At 37.1% G+C, this 14,387-nt stretch overlaps 1 protein-coding gene across 1 annotated transcript in view; it reads left to right on the top strand.

Annotated features, from left to right (window-relative positions):
* Positions 1 to 14,387, top strand: part of NEB (nebulin) — a 244,026-nt gene that overhangs the window by 48,616 nt on the left and 181,023 nt on the right. The window contains exons 26-28 of the mRNA XM_070737126.1: positions 8,311 to 8,424; positions 9,052 to 9,249; positions 10,657 to 10,764. Coding sequence (XP_070593227.1) covers positions 8,311 to 8,424; positions 9,052 to 9,249; positions 10,657 to 10,764 — 420 coding nt within the window. The remainder of the gene's footprint in view (positions 1 to 8,310; positions 8,425 to 9,051; positions 9,250 to 10,656; positions 10,765 to 14,387) is intronic.

The following is a 14,387-nucleotide window of genomic DNA, read 5'->3' as shown; positions in this document are numbered from 1 at the left end:
TTGCAGAGACTATATAAGGAACCATATGAAAAAGCAAAAGGAGTAAGCATTAACTATTGTGAGACTCCACAGTATCAGGTGGACAGTGTTCTTAAGAACTTCAGTGGGGTAAGCGTGGTGGAATTTTTTCCTTTGCTTCTGCTCCAGTCATAGTCTTGTTTGGTTTTCTGCAACTTGTGAACTGTGTTTCTCCGCAGGTGAAATACAAGGAGCCTTATGTTACCAAAGTCTTGGGCCGCTACATAGGCACTTTTGAAGACCCCTATCAAGCGCATTGCATGAAGATTGAAGCTATGAAGAGTGATGTGAGTATGAATTGTACATATTTTCCTCTATTTTTTTCTGGTTTTTTGTTCAGTTTATTTGTTTGTTTATTTATTTAGTCATTGGGCTTCTATGCCGCCCCTCTCTGAGGACTCGGGACGGCTTACAACATATAATAAAACAATGCATAACATTCTAGATCTAATTAATTAAATATAAAATCTAAAAATCCAAGCCATAAAAAGCAGTCATTCCCATTCAATCAACTTTCTCTCAGCACATTCATTGGTCAGGGGGCAAGAATCTAATAGCCCCAAGCCTGACGGCATAAATGAGCCTTAAGACTCTTGCGGAAGACAAGGAGGGTGGGGGCATACGATCTCTGGGGGGAGTTGATTCCAGAGAAGGCTTTTCCCCTACGACCCACCAACCCACATTGTCTAGTTGACGGGACCTAGAAAAAGCCAACTCTGTGGGACCTGACTGGTCGCTGGGATTCATGCGGCAGAAGGTGGTCCCGTAGGTATTCTGGCCCGATGCTTACTGTTCTTACTGTTTATGATGTTATCCGATGGTTCTCTAGAAAAACTATAAGGCAGACTACGAAGATGAGAAGGCTAAATGCTATTTCCCTCAAACCATAACTCAAGAATACGAAGCCATCAAGAAGCTGGACGTGTGCAAAGATGTAAGTCATTGTTGCTGTCAGATTTTATATATGTATGTACAGTAGTCCAGAGTCTTTAAAAAAAGAGATTTTTAAAAGGTAAACTTTAATATTACAATGCTAATATATGTTTTCTTGGATGGGTTGTGACTCATGGCTGATTATGGATGCGAGGGTTCTTATTCCACATTCCTGCAGACATCCATCCACAGTTTTCTTGAATGGAATTAGAATGGAATTCATTATTTTTCTTAAACAACCTAGACATAATGCTGAAAGAGCCACAATGTTTTCATTTAAGGTCACATATGATGCCAAATCAGAATTTAAGAAACCACAGAACTGTTACAACATTTTAAAAAATCCTGGCTTGTGTTTATTTGTCAACCCTGAAGCTGACCTGATTGAGGCCATTTTGAGGTTTCACAACTGGAGCAAAAGGATAGGGAGGGGGCAGTAGAGATAGCTGGGGTTTGTAGCCAAAACAAAATATCTTCCCTTGAGAACCAAGGACATTCTAGCAGGTGCTTGGAAGGAGGGGACTGAGGTCACCTAGCAACTGGACTGCATCCTGATTGGACCTGGTGACTGACTGTTTTGAGAAAGTAAAAAACTTCTACTTTTAATTAGGTGAAAAACCACAGAAATGTTTAAAGTTGTTTTCACCAGCCTGTGCCAATATGACATATCCAATAAAACTATTCTTTGAGGAATCTATCTGCCTCGGAGTTTTGCTGTGGGTATGTTACTTGGAATCCTGACAGTATTATTACAATGTAGCTAGAACAGATTGGTAGCCTCTCCAATACATGTGAATTTTTAAAAGTCAGGCATGGGTTAAAAATACAAGGTTAAAAAAACCTCTTTTACTTTTGGAGGAACCCTTTATGGCCATTGCTTGTCCGCCTTCTTGACTTCTCTTCCCATCTGATGATTGCCTTTTACCTTAGTTTTTATTAGTGGTTATTTACTATTTTGGCATTTACAGTGTTCCCTCGATTTTCGTGGGGGATGCGTTCCAAGACCGCCCGTGAAAGTTGAATTTCTGCGTAGAGATGCGGAAGTAAATACACTATTTTTGGCTATGAACAGTATCACAAGCCTTCCCTTAACACTTTAAACCCCTAAATTACAGTTTCCCATTTCCTTAGCAACCATTTAGATTATTACTCACTATGTTTAATTATTAAAGTTTTAAAAAAATATTTATTAAAGGCAGATGAATGTTTGGTGATGACATATGACGTCATTGGGCGGGAAAAACCATGGTATAGAGGAAAAACCTGCAAAGTATTTTTTTAATTAATATTTTTGAAAAACCGTGGTATAGACTTTTTGCGAAGTTCGAACCTGCGAAAATCGAGGGAACACTGTATTCATATTTCTATTTTGTATTTACTTTTTTGTTATTCCTTGTTTTATATCCATGTTTTATGAGTGTAGCCCTACCACAAGCCTCTATTGTTTGCAGCAGGAAAGAAATACAACAAATATTGACAGTTCTTTGCAAGTGAACTCCCTCCCATATTTGGGTATGCCTCTAAGCCACAGGCTCTACTCCCTTTTATCAGCTGAGCCAGGCAAAGATTACATGTTTTTCTATTGAGTCACCCAGCCTACCCAAATATGGGAGCTCACTCACTGCTCCCTTTTGTCTTTTGAGCCCCACTCCAGGGGACATCCAGACACCAAACCATATTTTCCAAACTTGCAAACAACTGATAAAGAAATAAAGGAAGACGGGTATAGATCTATTTCAAGCTTTTTAGATTTCATCAGCCAAGTCATGCCCTTCTAGGATTCGAACCTAGGCAGCTTAATATATTAATATTTTTCTGTAGATATTGAAAATTAGAACTGTAATTTGATATATGCTAAAATGTAAATGCAATTACCTTTTGTTTCCTCATTTGTCTAGCATGCATACAAGAAACATCCTGGTGAGATCAAATTTACCCCTGTGACCGACTCACTGGTTATGAAACAAGCACAAATTAATTCCAAGCAGCTGAGTGATGTAAGTAACCTAGCAACTCTGACAAAGTCCCATCTGGCCCTATTTTGTCAATGCTTTTTCTTCTAGTAATGGGTTTCTATTCATGAAGTTGTAGCTTTATTACCCGACTGCTGAATTTTTAAAACATACCGTGCGAGGAACATAACATTTTGTAGAATGTCAGAAGCCTCATTATTCTCTGGATCAAGGGTGGGCAATTAATTTTCCCACATGAACAAAGGGGATTGTTGTGGAGTGCTGAAAAACTAAGGCCATGAAGATGTGTAGAGATGTAGGCACACACATATGTAAATTTATTTGTTTGTTTGTTTGTTTATTCATTTATTTTGTCCAATACACAACGAGGGTTTTAGTGGATATATATCTATATACATATAGTAAAATACATGATGAAGGTTATAGAGGAGATACTCATAGTAAAATATATCTAAGAAAGAATAGAAAAGAAGGTATAGTAATTGAACATATCAATGAAAGAATAGAAGAAGAGATATAGGAATAGAAGAAAGGAATAGGAGATATAGGAGAGCAATAGGACAGGGGACGGAAGGCACTCTAGTGCACTTGTACCCGCCCCTTACTGGATAGGTCAACTGTAGATAATCTAAGGGTAAAGTGTTGGGTGTTTGGGGATGACACTATGGAGTCTGGTAATTTATTTTATTTTATTTATTTATTTATTGGATTTGTATGCTGCCCCTCTCCGCAGACTCGGGGAGGCTAACAACAGTAACAAAAACAGCATGTAAATCCAATCCTATGAGTATTAAATTGGAAAAGAAATAGTCACCTTCAAAATAAAAACAATCTTCGTAGTCTGAACAGGGACAGACAAAAGGCTGGATGACCAGGTCTGTTCTAGACCATACCAATCCAGCCATCCTGAGGGTAATCCAAAACTCAATGTAACTTTTATGGAAATGTAAGGCTGGATTATGCTGGGAATATCACAAATTACTTCTTGTTCCAGAAGATTTCCTTCTGGAAACTTTTTGGATCATCCTTGCAATAACCAGATCCATAGTAGTTAAAAAGAATAACGGAATAGTTCAGTATTCCTTGGAATATTTTATTTCCAAACGTGTATATTTTTGTACATATTTCATACTGGAGTCAATGAAACAAGTAGCAATATCATTGGGGAAACAAGGACTGAGCTTGTAATCAATCAATAGGAGCATATAGGTTGCTAATGTTGCTTTAACACATGAGATCTATTTTTGACATTGCTATGAGGTAATGCTTCCTATTTTTAATTTTCAAAATATGTATTTACAAGAGTGGGATTCAAACTTTTTAGTAACCAGTTCTCTGCCTGATTGCTGGCTGGATGTGGCCATGCTGGGCATGGTCTACTGGACCTCTTTGCACCATGGTGGGGTTGTGTGTCATTTTCACACTTCCAAGGCTCTGGAGGCTTTGCTCAAGCCTCCGGGAGGGTGAAAACTGTCTCCTCTGGGCTCTGGAGGCCATGTGGAGGCTGGAAAAGGGCCCATTTCTGGACTTGTGGAATTTCCAGCAGGTCTGTTTTTCATCCTTCCCAGGCTCCAGAGGTTTTCCTTGAGCCTCTGGGAGGGCGAAAATGTCATCCCTGAGCCAGAAATGAGCCTGTTTCCAGACTTATGGAACTTCTGGGAGGCCTGTTTTTTACCCTTCCAGAGCCTCTATGTGAGCCCTGCACTTACCTGGCATCCACAACAGGCCACATGGAGACTTCTGGGAGCGGCGGGGTGGGCGAGGCCAGCCAGTTCTTGCAACTACCAGTTCAGTGAACCAGATGTAAAATTAGCATCCGGTTTGCCCAAACCAGTCCAAATGCCACCCATGGTTATGAAAGAGATGGGGATCTGTTATTGTTGTGTTCATGAAAGAAAAGTCCAGTCATATGTTTATGTTGACTGACATCAATACAGCCTTTCCTGAATTAACTGAACAATGTAAACATATTTATTTACTTGATTTATACCATGCCTTTCTTTTGTGATGGTTATTAAAGTACGGTGGTACTTTGGTGCTCTACTGCTTTGAATCCTATCAAATTTGGTACTCAATGTATTTTGACATGAAAATTTTGTCCCTGCACTCATCATTTATTTAGTACTCAATGTACAAGCTAGAACTTGTCAGTGTTGGCTGCCTTGGGACTCACTACATTAATCCATATAGGAAAAAAAAATCATTTTTGGTACTCAACACTTCTCCCAAAACGAATTAAAGATGAGCACCAAGATATCACATTTTTTTTCTTTAAATGGTTTGGATTTTCCTCTTATTTTGTTTAGGCATTAACAGCCTATGTTAGCATGCTTAATTTCTGTCCTCCAAATGATAACTTTTTATATGATTTTCTTTTTATATTTCAGTTGAACTACAAAGCCAAACATGAAGCTGAGACAAACAGATGTTCTCTCCCTCCAGATGCTCCCTTATTCCTCCAATCCAAAGTCAATGCTTACAACATCAGTGATGTAAGAATCTTTTGAATGATACTTTCACAGCTAAAAAAACAAGCAATATCACAATGCTACTCATGACAGTGAAGATAATAAGGCATAAAACAGGACATATTTGATTGTCAGGTACCACCTGTGAGGGAGATTAGTTTTAAAGCAGTGGTGTCAAACTTGATTTCATTGAGTGCTATATCAGGGTTGTGTTTGACCTTGTGGGGGCCAGGGGATGTGGCCAACTCAACATCACTCACGCCAGGGGCAGTTGTGGTGGCCTGAGCACTCTGACAGTGAAAATGGGCTGACGAGCTCCATTTTTGCCTGTGATGGCTTCCTGCAATCCTCTGCCAGTGAAAGTGAAGCTCAAGAGGCCTAATGTGGCCCTCTTGAGCTCTATTTTCACTGGCAGAGGCACCGCAGGCTGGTCATCTTCTGTTTCCAGGGTGGCCCCACAGGCCAGATCTAAGCACTCCATGGGCCAGATCCAGGCCTTGAGTTTGACACCCCTTGTTTAGAGGCAGAGAATTTAGATCATCACTTAGATTTTCTTCATAATCAGTTGTCATCACCTATAGTTAGTTTGGTGAGTGATGTCAGCTTTGGGCAAAAGCCAATGATGAATTAAGATTTTCTCATGATTTTTTCCCCCTTTGCTAAACCGGGTGTGGCTGTGGCCAGCGTGTGATGCATCCGGCCCACGGGGCCATGTGTTTGATAGCCATGCTGAAAAGGAAGAATGATGAACAGATGGCAATGAAGAAAGGAGAAAGGAAAATTATCAAATTGGCAAGAAGAAATATGCTAGGGAAAGAGGGTGTTAAAGTTCTAAGAGGCTAAGAAGTCCAAGAAATTACAGCAAATATTAGTGTGCATGTGTGTGTTCTTATGTTCTTCATGGACAGAGATTCACTTGAAAAACCAATAAAGGAAATGACCTTATTTAATAAATGTTTAATTATTTACTATGGATATAAAAACCCCATTTGTTCTACAGACATCACTGTTTTCCAGCTTTAAAGAAAGATTCTTTAGGGTACATGGAATACAACAAAGAGATTCATTCTTGGCTGATGTTCTGAAATTAGATCTTACCATTATTTGGAACATGTCTTTGACAACCCTTGCAATATAAAGTAATGTTAACCTCATTAAGAGTTTACTTTATACAAATTCTACATATTTACTGAGTGGATGTTAAAGAGCTTGAAATATTGTAGCTCAAAAGATTGGCTAAAAAAGATTACCATATTTTTCGGAGTATAAGACACGCCTTAGTTTTGGGGAGAAAAACAAGGGGAAAAAATCTGCCTCAGCCTCCCAGCAACCAGCAAACACTAGAGATGATATACACTGTTTGCTGTATATTTTGGGGCATGTGTACCTGACCCATAGAAATAGCAAAGAATAGGAGAAATGTACATTATGGCAGTATGTTAATGCCAGAAAGTTTTCTTGAATGTAATCAAACTAACTCATCCTGATTATTTAAATAGATCTATTCCAAACCTGACTAACTCAGTTGCCTTATCTTAATATTAAACAGGACTCTGCTACATTTCAGATTATACTTGTACAGATCCTATTAAAATTGATGTGGCTTTTTGGAAGTATAGTTATTCTCTGCTATTTAAAAGAATACAAAAAAGCACTGGACCTCTTCAGATCAAGCATTTATTTTAAAAAGCTTCTTCATTTTGTTAAGTTATCTAGAATAATAATAAGCAGTCTTTAAAAAATGCCTAATAATTTGAATATTCTGTAGGCATTTATAGTTATTGACTTACCTCCTAGCAGAAACAACAAACAGCCATTTTCAGCACAGTTTGATTAGCACAAAAATATAATTCTCCCTCTACCTCCCAGCAATTTGCCTCCTTGCAGCTTAGTTTCACTTTCATTTTAGCACATGGGCCTGCCTGCAGCCTCTATCAGCTGCTGGTCGCGAGGCTGATAATCAGTTGCTTGTGCTAATCAGGCTCTGCACTGTTTGCTACAATGAGGCAAATTGCTGGGATACAAAGGCCAAAAGGTGGAGATGGCTGGGTGGGGCTACATTTGGTGTATAAGACGTACTCAAGTTTTCACCCTCTTTTGGGGAATAAAAAGGTGCATCTTATACTCTGAAAATACGGTATTCTATTTGTTGTTCTAGTCTGGTTTTCTGTTAGTCTACTCATAATAACGTGCACATTGAAATAGTTACAGTGTTCCCTCGATTTTTGCGGGGGATGCATTCCGAGACTGCCTGCGAAAGTCGAATTTCCGCAAAGTAGAGATGCAGAAGTAAATACAGTATTTTTGGCTATGAACAGTATCACAAGCCTTCCCTTAGCACTTTAAACCCCTAAATTGCAATTTCCCATTCCCTTAGCAACCATTTAGATTATTACTCACCTTGTTTATTTATTAAAGTTTATTAAAAAAAATATTTATTAAAAGCAAACAAAAGTTTGGCAATGACATATGACGTCATCAGGTGGGAAAAACCGTGGTATAGGGGAAAAACCCATGGAGTATTTTTTAATTAATATTTTTGAAAAACCGTGGTATAGACTTTTCGCAAAGTTTGAACCCGCGAAAATTGAGGGAACACTGTATACAGTTATAGGGTTATGCACTTCCTAAGATAAATATATGGATTATATGCAATACATTTTGGATTTTATGACTTGTTCATATATTTTTCTCTTCTTCCTTGGGTTAGAATTGGTATACGTATGATTGGGATCAATCAAAAGCAAAAAAATTTGATATCAAGATGGATGCCATTCCAATTCTAGCTGCAAAAGCCAAGCAAAAAATTACAAGTGATGTAAGTGTTACATAGAAATTAAGGTAGATCGTGGATTGATTTACATTTGCAACCAGGTTTTTAGAATATCAAAGTACATTATTGTCTTGTGCCCATACAGGTTGAATACAAAAAGGGTTATGAAAAGAGCAAAGGCAAGTTAATTGGAGCTCTGAGTATTGAAGATGATCCCAAAATGATACATTGTCAAAAAGTGGGCAAGCAACAGAGTGATGTAAGTACACGTATACAGATATGTGATTTGTTGATGATATGCTGAATTCTCTGAAAAAAGTTGATTTATCTAGATATAAAACCATTTGCAGATGGTATTTCCCTTTAGGTGAAGTTTACATTCAGTGAATTCTTAGTGAAGAACTATTGATCTCTAATTTTGAAAAAAAACCCACAATGAGCAAGTCCAGAGTGTTAAATCTGAGTGGGGAATATTAATATGCCCTTTGAGGAAACGCAAATGTTAATAAAAATAATACTTGGGCTATTAACCTGAATGCTTATGAACTACAAAAAGTAAATGAATACTGTATTAGGTTATCAGTTGATGCGCCACATTTTTAGCATACGTCAGACATATATTCAGAAGTGCATAAACCTATTGACATTGGTTTATTTGACAGTCAGCATAATCCCAACCTTGTCTACTTCTTGCATATGACTGTAGTCATTTAAGAAGACCTTCCCATGTTGTAGAAAAAAAGGATTATTTAAATAAGCTGTGCCTGCTTTTAACATACTCACTGACTGGATATTGTAGAGGGATTATCACCCATGTTTTAAAAAGATCTGGGGTTCCTTTTTTCAAACTTCAAATGGTTAATGACTTGTATTAATTGTGTCATAGCTGCTGTATAAAAAAGGTTATGAAGCATCAAAGACCCAATACACAGCACCACTGGATATGATTCCCGTTGTACAAGCAAAGAAAGCCCAGGCGATCGTCAGTGATACAGACTACAGGCATCGCATCCATAATTACTCCTATCCTCCCGATAGTATTAATGTGGAACTGGCCAAGAAGGCTAATGCTATACTAAGTGATGTAAGTAGCAATGCTTGTTGAAACCTAGCATTGTTGAGCTGTAGAATACTTCATATAGAAAAGAGAGTTGGCAGTGTATTTCCATAGCTATAGCTATGGACTAGCAATAGGACTTTAATATATTGCTTTACAGTGCTTTACACCCCTCTCTAAGTGGTTTACAGAGTCAGCATGTTGCCCCCAACAATCTTGGTCCTCATTTTACCCACCTCGGAAGGATGGAAGGCTGAGTCAACCTTGAGCCTGGTGAGATTTGAACTGCCAAATTACAGGCAGCCAGCAGGCAGCAGAAGTAGCCTGCAGTACTGCATTCTAACCATTGTGCCACCATGGCTCTGGAATAAGCCTTTTGACAACTGGGGCAGGAAGAAACCCAACTGAGGATTGTCTGTTTTGGCCTTCCCTAATTGCTGATCTCCAAGTTTGTTGGAAATATCAGTCCCAGACATCTGTTCAGCATATCTAACTTTAAAACTAAAGGTGGCCACCAGCTGTTTTCAAAATATGCTGACCTGTATCCATTAGGGAAGGATGCTTTAAAACATTACAATATAGACTGGTATTTGTGAAAAAGAGAATAGATTTAAAGACTGAAAAGAATAATAGCTAGCTGCTATTTAGGACTGTACAGTACAAAGATTTGATTCAAATGCTATTCAGTGAAATGTCCAAATCAAATTGACTTTTTAAATCAGTTAGATTATTCAGGTTGAATCACTTAGACAAATTAAGTGTATTTGAATCAGCTCAGTGATTATGAATATTCTGTGCATACAGTGAAGCAATTTTTCTGAAGAAGTTCAGAAACTCAGATCAGTTTGATTGTGTGTTTGATTTGAACTGAACGCAATAGTTGATTTTACAAACTTGCTTTTAGTATAATTTTCAATAAATGTTACTTGGGATATAAAATAGAATCAAAGAAAGGTTTAAAACTATAAAATGTTTTTGTAGCTTGTCTGTATAGCAGAGATATGTATTTGCAATATCCTATTGTTTGCAAAGGGTAATCTGGAATACAGAGAGCTTCTACAACTATTATATTATTCCTGCCCATCTATAAAATTTTAACTATTACGTAAAGCCAAATGTTGCTTTCAAACTGAGTTCAACTTCTAGTGATTATTCAGAAATTTTCTTATCCCAGGATGTGTTTCTTTAAAAAGAAACATTTCATTTAGGTAGTGCTACTATTTAATGAAGCACATTGCACCAGTTTTGGAATAATGTAATCATTTTGTTTTTGGCAATTACGTTATCATCCTAGTTTTAATCAATGAATTATAGTTTATCTTGGCTAACTTTTTAAAGAACGTTCCATCCGCATATAGGACAGCTCAGATAAAATGTCATATGAATCTGAGGGCAAGAATCTCCCATTTTTAAACTCATTATGGTCTTTTCCAGAATGAATATAAAGCGGATTACAATAGTTGGATGAAAGGATGTGGTTGGATACCTTTTGGATCTTTGGATGCAGAAACAGCAAAAAGAACTTCAGGATACGTAAGTGAGGTAAGTAAAGAAAGCCAGAGTTATTTCAGTTTAGTTATGGGTTTTTTCGTATTTTCCTTCCTTTTTTTAACGACTCTGTAATCCCTTGTATCAGGGTGGAGTCTAGGCAACTCAAGAGAGCTGAGTGTTTACTTGCTAGTTAACACTATCTATCTATCTATCTATCTATCTATCTATCTATCTATCTATCTATCTATCTATCATCTATCTATCTATCTATCTATCTATCTATAAATCAATCATCTATCTATCTATCTATCATCTATCTATCTATCTATCTATCTATCTATCTATCTATCAATCATCTATCTATCTATCTATCTATCTATCATCTATCTATCTATCTCTATCTATCTATCTATCTATAAATCAATCATCTATCTATCTATCTATCTATCTATCTATCTATCTATCTATCTATCTATCATCTATCTATCTATGTATCTATCTATCTATCATCTATCTATCTATCTATCTATCTATCAATCATCTATCTATCTATCTATCTATCTATCATCTATCTATCTATCTATCTATCTATCTATCTATCTATCTATCTATCTATCTATCTATCTATCTATCTCTATCTATCTATCTATCTATCTATCTATCTATCTATCTATCTATCTATCTCTATCTATCTATCTATCTATCTATCTATCTATCTATCTATCTATCTATCTATCTATCTATCTATCTATCTATCTATCTATCTATCTATCTATCTATCTATCTATCTATCTATCTATCTATCTATCTATCTATCTATCTATCTATCTATCTCTATCTATCTATCTATCTATCTATCTATCTATCTATCTATCTATCTATCTATCTATCTATCTATCTATCTATCTATCTATCTATCTATCTATCTATCTATCTATCTATCTATCTATCTATCTCTATCTATCTATCTATCTATCTATCTATCTATCTATCTATCTATCTATCTATCTATCTATCTATCTATCTATCTATCTATCTATCTATCTATCTATCTATCTATCTATCTATCTATCTATCTATCTATCTATCTCTATCTATCTATCTATCTATCTATCTATCTATCTATCTATCTATCTATCTATCTATCTATCTATCTATCTATCTATCTATCTATCTATCTATCTATCTATCTATCTATCTATCTATCTATCTAATAAAACAGAAATCGAAGATTAAAACTAAGCCAATTTAAAACAAATCCATTAAACATGCTCTTCCTGATGCTTATGCAGAGTTCGCAGCAGATATTTTCTCTTTGTGCCCAAATAGAAAGACATGTGTCTCTTTACCTAGAATTGAACTCTCAACCTCCTGAGTGTGAGGTGAGAGTCTGCACCTTTAGGCCACTGTGCCGTGCAGTGGAATTCTCCATATTTAATTATAGCTAAATGAGAAAAAAAAAATCAGATACCATAAAAAGAACTATGCACTGAATCCCCAGTTTAATTAATAACCCTCTCACTTATCATAATGTTTTACACACCCAATCAGTTTAATCAGTAGTTGCAGATATTTAAATAAGAGTCACATGACTACAATTCTAGCAGTTACATTCACTCAGAAGGCAGATTTGTAGACTTAAGACAATGTTCTGATACAACCAGAGGTGGGTTTCTACCAGTGCTCCCAGGTGTGCCACTCTGGTAATGGCCCCCCGATTGTGCAATTTGCACGCAACGGCTCTAGTGTTGTATTTGCTGGTCTGTGCGCAGCAACATCTCCCCCCCCCCTAGTTTTTGCTGTGATTTTTGCTCTCTGAGATGCGCAGAAGGAAAATGGTCTCTCTGCGCATGCATGAAAGCAAAATCATGGATGGAATCATGCATGGAAGCCGTGTTTACATGCACATGCAAATCATTGTTATGCACCCACAGCAAACCAGCAGGAAGGTAATAGGAACCCACACCTGGATGCAACTAAAATTTAGAAAATTGTAACCCATAACCTTCAGGTGATATCTGTTAGGAAAGTGGGTTTGTTGTATAATTTGAGTAACAAGATTATTGATTTCAAGAATATAAGCAAGTAATTCAGCATAAGTGACGCCTCACACTAGATTGATAAATCCAGGGGAGGACCTTCCAACCAAATATTTTTGTAGAAGACTTCCTGAGAGCAACAAAGAATGGCACGGTCCTGTTCTGATTCCTGGCTCATCATTAATGCCACATGCCCCTGTATTTCTCTGCTTCAATTAAACACGCCTGTTTTCTAATCAGAATTGACATTCTCTCTGTAGAGCAGATGGTCTCCAGCAAGTCATGCTGATTTAGCAACAGCTCCAGGTTTGATTGGCTGCAGGATCTGTCATTCTCCCTTCCCTCCTACAGTTGTAGGCTTTCCAATCTTTAGCTCCTTGACTTTTGTGTTTTCTGGTAGACCATTGTTGATTTTAACACCCATCTTGTATTGTAAAAATCCAAAAAAGGCCCATAAAGTCCATAAAAGAGTATTCATCCTAGAGGATCATTCTTCCTTCACTTCTTATATTTCCCTATGGTCACCATTTTGCTTTATGCCCAGGCTTTCCCACTCCTAGCCCACTGGTACTGAAAAACAATCTTCCCTTTAGTTTTTTTTTTAAAAACCTTTATGTTACAACATGTAAATGTTGTTACATTTTTTTGAACTGACCTATCCTTCTTCCTAGCTAAATACTTTATGTGAATCGACAGAGTGCTGTAAGAATGAAAAGGACAACTATTGGCTATTGGTTTCCATTACTGTGGCATCAGAGGCACAGTGGTGTCATAAGGAAAGGGAAAAAAAGAAATGAAAGAGTTTTGTGTTAAATGAGATAATGGGAGGGTGGAGAAGTGGAACATGGAGACATCTATGTGAGCAAGCATTGGGAAAAGTAGGGAACTTGTAAAATTGGAATAGCCCCTCAAAGGAAAGGAAAGACACTAGTAGAGGGATTCACTGTCAGTGAGCCCTACCTTCCTTAAGCAGATAGGAAGGACAAGAAGTCGGGGAAAGACCAATCAGTTTAAAGTCTGGATTAATCACCAGTCCTATTCTGTTACCAACTCACAGCTGTCTAGAGTGGAATTTCTGAAAAAGACAAGCAACTTAGACTGCTGTGTGAAATTTGCTTGCTCTTTCTCATTCTCCTCCCTTTTCTATAGTTTTGATTGATTGGTTGATTTTTGTCCAATACACAATGAGGGTTTTAATGGGTATACACATAATAAAATACATAATGAAGGTTATAGAGGATATACTCATAGTAAAATATATCTAAGAAAGAAGAGAAGAGAAGATATAGAAATAAAACATATCAATGAAAGAATAGAAAAGATATAGGAATAGAAGAAAGGTATAGGAGATATAGGAGAGCAATAGGACAGAGGATGGAAGGCACTCTAGTGTACTTGTACTCATCCCTTACTGACCTCTTAGGAATCTGGATAGGTCAACCGTGGATAATCTAAGGGTAAAGTTTTGGGGTTTGGGGATGACACTATGGAGTCTGGTAATGAGTTCCACACTTTGACAACTCAGTTACTGAAGTCATATTTTTTACTGTCAAGTTTGGAGCGGTTAATATTAAGTTTAAATCTGTTGTGTGCACTTGTGTTGTTGTGGTTGAAGCTAAAGTAGTCGCTGATAGG

The sequence above is a fragment of the Erythrolamprus reginae genome, chromosome 1, assembly GCF_031021105.1.
Source record: "Erythrolamprus reginae isolate rEryReg1 chromosome 1, rEryReg1.hap1, whole genome shotgun sequence".
NCBI classification, from domain to species: domain Eukaryota; kingdom Metazoa; phylum Chordata; class Lepidosauria; order Squamata; family Dipsadidae; genus Erythrolamprus; species Erythrolamprus reginae.
This window is presented reverse-complemented; position numbering and strand designations above follow the sequence as displayed.